Source organism: Euphorbia lathyris, chromosome 5 (assembly GCF_963576675.1).
Source record: "Euphorbia lathyris chromosome 5, ddEupLath1.1, whole genome shotgun sequence".
Classification (NCBI taxonomy): Eukaryota; Viridiplantae; Streptophyta; class Magnoliopsida; order Malpighiales; family Euphorbiaceae; genus Euphorbia; species Euphorbia lathyris.
Genome location: NC_088914.1, coordinates 26,579,750 through 26,585,352, shown reverse-complemented (window position 1 = coordinate 26,585,352; position 5,603 = coordinate 26,579,750). Strand labels below are relative to the sequence as shown.

The window sequence follows — 5,603 nt, the reverse complement described above, 5'->3', positions numbered from 1 at the left end:
AGAAAACTAGAGAGAGTTTTTAAGGTTTTAGGGGGGGAAAAAGTGGCAAGGGTAAAATGGTCAAAACAGTGCGGTGAAACGGAAATTAAGGGCGGTATTTAGCAATACCCAAAAATAATAAATATTATTACCATTTTTCCTTACAAAAATAAAACAAATAAATAAATATAATTACCATGAATCAAATTTTAGAAGCCCAGCCCAATTTAATGGGAACAAGAAAGTCTGTCTCGGCCCATTAAGTGTTAGAGATATTACACATACTATAAACCGCAAGAAATCTCCTAGTAGCATTAGCTAACTTGTTCTCAAAGCCAAGCTTAAATCCCTCTCTTTCGCTTCCCGATACAAAACAAAGTTCAAAATGGGTCAGGGACCGTCCGGCAACCGCCAAGGTCTTCCCGGAGACCGTAAAGGCGATGGTAGCGACAAGAAGGACAAGAAATTTGAGCCGGCTGCTCCACCTGCTCGGGTTGGCCGGAAACAGCGCAAGCAGAAAGGACCTGAGGCTGCTGCTCGCCTCCCTACCGTTACTCCATTGACTAAGTGCAAGCTAAGGCTCTTGAAATTGGAGCGAGTTAAGGACTATTTGTTGATGGAGGAGGAGTTTGTTGCTAACCAAGAGAGGTTGAAGCCTCAGGAAGAGAAAGCCGAGGAGGATCGATCTAAGGTTGATGATTTGAGGGGATCGCCTATGAGTGTTGGGAATTTGGAGGAGTTGATCGATGAGAATCACGCCATTGTTTCTTCTTCGGTTGGACCTGAGTATTATGTTGGAATTTTGTCTTTTGTTGATAAGGATCAGTTGGAACCTGGTTGTGCTATCTTGATGCATAATAAGGTAATTCATTTTTAGGTTCTGAATTATTTGTGCTTTTTCGAGATAGGTTTTGGTTTGATTTCAAGTTTGCGATTCTTGGATATACTAAAGTAAAGGTTTGAATGCATGGTTGAGTTGGATTCATTTAATTCCATAAAGATTGAAAACGGGATTTCTAATTGATGGGTTGCTTGCTCACTTCATTGTAGCCTCTAGTAAGAGAATTACTGTGAGATTTGGATTATTGATTTTATGTTCATTCGATGTGTTTGCTGCAGCGACTCGAACTTTGACTTGAATTTCTATGTTGCTACATTCTGAGCATAAGGTTATGAGGAAAAAGATCACCAGTGCCGCTTCTGTTAAACTTGGTTTAGTTAATATGTTCTGTTCATGTTAATTAGTATAGGATAACGCAGAAGATGATGTTTTGATTGTTTTACACATTGGGTAATAGGGTATTGTTAGATGTCAATGAAATGCATACAAAAGACCCTCGCATTTCCAGCTAGGGCACCCTGCATTATGGAGCAGAGAATTATAGGTCTTTACTCTCTAACAGTTGATCTTTATCCAACAAAACATCCTAGGTGTAGATACTCAAGTTCCTATAAAGACCGAGGTTATAGGCATAGGTACAGCCCCTGCATTTTCTGTTCATGTGCTGCAAGTAGTCTCTTTTGAAATTCTCAAAAGGAATGTTTACTAGCATGCTGCCTTATTACAATTTTCACAAAAGGTTGATTTTGACGTAGTTCTCACAAGGAATGTAAACTAACATGTTGCCTTATTATAATTTTCATTAAAGTTGATCTTTGTAAGTTATATAGTGAGGAGAAACGATTTGTTGTTAACTTATTTTTGGCTCCTTGCCAGGTGCTATCTGTTGTTGGGCTTCTTCAGGATGAAGTGGATCCAATGGTATCTGTAATGAAAGTTGAAAAGGCTCCATTGGAATCTTATGCCGATATAGGTGGTTTAGATGCCCAGATACAGGAAATTAAAGAAGCAGTTGAGCTCCCTCTGACTCATCCCGAACTGTATGAAGACATTGGTATTAAACCTCCTAAGGGGGTCATATTGTATGGAGAGCCTGGGACTGGAAAAACCTTGCTTGCAAAGGTTTGTACTTGAATCTTTTTCATATGAGATTGTTACACTGAAATAGGTTTGTCTCTAGTAATTCACTGCGTTGGTTTTTTTATCTTTCTAATTGCCATCTCTAAATGAGTTCTAAGTCTAAGATAAAGCTTGTTAAATCTAGTTTGTTAAAATAGTTGATCGGTTTTTTGTGTTATCTCTCGAGTATAGAGGTGGTATTGTGAATGACTTATTTCGAAGCAGTAAACGCATTATTTGAGTGTGTAACTAGGTTTGAGTTCATCTTGCATTTGAACTTCTAGCTAACTTCAGCAAGGTCAATTTATGATCTTTGGTTCACTATATCTTCGTAAATTTATGACAAAATTTGCCGTAGAACTGTTATCAATGCTGGTCTACCAAAGATCTTATCATATGAACAGCATTGTTTCTTTCTGTGTCTCAATCTGGAGCTGAGCATTTTCATATTCGATGGAAAAAACTTAACCCCTTTACTTTTGTTGTATATGTACTTTTTGTTAGCATTCTTCCAGCACAAGGTTATCCTTTGTTAAAATGAAGTGTCGTGTTAAACTATTACTGAGGTTTTTTAGCCTTATAATTGCTCATTCAGGCAGTGGCAAATTCAACATCAGCAACTTTCTTGCGTGTTGTTGGTAGTGAATTAATTCAAAAGTACTTGGGAGATGGCCCTAAATTAGTGAGAGAGCTTTTCAGAGTTGCTGATGATCTCTCACCATCAATTGTTTTCATTGATGAAATTGATGCAGTTGGCACAAAGAGGTGAGACATTCAACATTTAAGGTTACTCCTAAATAAAAATAATAAACATATGGGAGAAATGAAACGTTGATGGTTTAACAGTGATAATCTTATTGGTGTTTGCTAAAATTGGACGCGCTATAGGTATGATGCGCACTCAGGTGGTGAACGTGAAATTCAGAGAACCATGTTAGAACTACTTAACCAGTTGGATGGTTTTGATTCAAGAGGAGACGTCAAAGTGATTCTTGCAACCAATCGAATTGAAAGTCTTGATCCTGCTTTGCTTCGACCGGGTCGAATAGATAGGAAGATTGAATTTCCACTTCCTGATATTAAAACAAGGAGGCGTATTTTCCAGGTATATGTGATTGCTGAACATAAAAATGAATTGAAGATCTTTTCAAATATCTGCAATTTTATACGTTGTAGCCATCATTCTATGATTACTGATTTCTCGTATGATGATTTCAGATACACACATCGAGGATGACATTGTCTGATGACGTCAACTTAGAAGAATTTGTCATGACCAAAGACGAGTTCTCTGGAGCTGATATAAAAGCTATTTGCACTGAAGCTGGTTTGCTTGCTTTACGAGAACGACGTATGAAGGTGAGTCTAACATGTTAGCTGATGAATAGTTATTCAGATTCTAGAACTCTTGGCTAGTAAAAGATCTTTTGTTGGTTACTCGGCTGTTAAGTCTAGATAACTCGAGTTCTTGCCTTGGACAATTAGTGATTTGCTAGTTGATGCCTATCATGAAACTTGTTTTCATACTTTCGGCCCCTTAAACGACTGAGCTCCGCGATGTGTGCATTATTGCTTGTAGATCATAGGTGTTCATGGTAATCGTTCTGAATTGAAATGATGTATTTTCAGGTAACACATGTGGACTTCAAGAAGGCAAAAGAAAAGGTGATGTTCAAGAAGAAAGAAGGTGTACCAGAAGGACTTTATATGTGAAAAATATTGAGGTTTGTGTTACTTAGGGATGACTTTTACTGTTGGGTTTTTTCTTTTTGTATTTGTTGTGTTAATTTCTTGTATCCTATGACTCCATTTTGGAGTTGATCGTTGTTTAGGCAATGATAATTTTACTTTTTCAATATGGTTGCAACATCTAAATCACAGTTTCACGTTAAACCAGGTTAAAATCTTGTACTAATCCTGAAAACTTCGCAAAGCCTCTTCAGATATTTATTTAGGGACAAGTAAGAAAATAATGAAAAAGAACAAAAATAAGTAAATAAATAAGTCCATCATTTGCGAGTAGAGTTTTTTTTCTTTTTTGCAAAGTAGACTATGTTTTGCGCGGTTCAAGCTGATGTGGTGATTTGTGTTTTAAAAACCAGATTGGACCAGTTCAACTGTGAATCGACCATGAACTAGGTTCAAGTGGTGAATTGAGATGACCTGGGTTATTTGAAAATTAAAAATATATATATATAAAGTAAAATTTAAATCTCACCTCTTTCACAGTTCATGATCATGATGAAGATGGACTAAATTGTGGAAGAAATGTGTGATTTATATCAATTAAATGTGTGATTTGTATTTATAGTAATATTAAATTGTATATTAATTTAATTTTAGTTTTGAATATTGCATTAAATTAATTTCTTACTTTTGGATATATAAAAAATAATATAAATCTTTATGTTAGTTAAAGAGAATTTTATAATTTGGTTCAATCAATTCGAGTTAACTGATTGAACTCAATTATATTTACATATAACATTAGTGTCAAAAAAAAAAAAAAATTATTGTTTATGCTCATTATTTTAAGATATTTTTAAGAACATGGAATTGCAGATTGATACTACGGATAAGGCCTGCATCGGCTCTAGGGATCATCGGTATAATGTTTTTGGGTTGTTCACGCCATAAATTAGCTAATGGGTGTAATTCTTTTTTTCTTTTAGCAAGTTTATCCATCTATATGTAGAAAAGAAATGCAAATTTTGTCCATATTAAAAATATTTGTAAAATATATTTAAAATATGACTTGACATTGTTGTAAATAGTTTTTAAAATATGAATTTCTGTGTAATTTTCCCAAAAATATATTTGTAAACTTTAGGAGGGGTCTCTTATCATATAATTTGAAACTGAAAGTATCCTGCAATAAGTTAAAGTAAATGAGGTTTATGAATAACTTGTTATGTTTGAATAGAAGGTATGGTAAGTGACGATTTAATAATATAATTGTGTTTGGTTTGAAGGTAAAGTAAGGTAAGGTTGTATATAAAATTACTTTTATATCCCTACTCTTACTCTTAATCATGACTTCTATTTTTCTATAAACTAAATAAAGTCTAACCAAAATTAATTACTATATACAAATTTTCAAGATCTTGATCTATAATATTTTTTGATGATTCATCTAAAAAAATTCAAATTGTTAAAATTTCAAAGCACAAATAAAATGATTTTACTAGCACACCAAAATGTAATAATGTTAAAATTTTGTGCTGCAACATTTCAGTAATAATAAAACAAACCAATTAAAATTTTGTCCAGTATATATTAATATAATAGGTTTAAAATAGTAAAAGAGAATTTTATTTTTCTTGCAAAAGAAAAAGGGTCAGCCATTTAATAAAAGAAGAAAGTTCTTCATTTAACCCTCTTTACCCCCAAATCGGGGTGCAGCAAAAACAAGAGAAAATTTACCTTCACTTACCCTCACTTACCTTACTCCTCAATTACACTTCAAAACAAACAAGCTAACTTTTATACACTTACCATACCTTACTTTGAATAACCCTCATCCAAACAAGCTCTTAAGAGATGACGTGCTACTCTGATTGGTCCATATATTTGAGACAGTTATCCTTCATCATTGCCTTTATGGGGACTTGTTCATTGACCAATGTAACATGCTATTTTATTTGTCTATTATCATATGTTCCCC

General features: G+C 34.2%; 1 protein-coding gene across 1 annotated transcript; it reads left to right on the top strand.

Moving 5' to 3' along the window:
• The first annotated feature begins 298 nt into the window (after positions 1-298).
• Positions 299-3,795, top strand: LOC136229895 (26S proteasome regulatory subunit 4 homolog A). The gene is made up of 6 exons (XM_066018763.1): positions 299-841; positions 1,697-1,942; positions 2,535-2,704; positions 2,828-3,044; positions 3,158-3,298; positions 3,569-3,795. The coding sequence occupies exons 1-6, from the start codon at positions 365-367 to the stop codon at positions 3,650-3,652; spliced, it is 1,335 nt and encodes a 444-aa protein (XP_065874835.1). The 5' UTR covers positions 299-364; the 3' UTR covers positions 3,653-3,795.
• Positions 3,796-5,603: the final 1,808 nt, after the last annotated feature.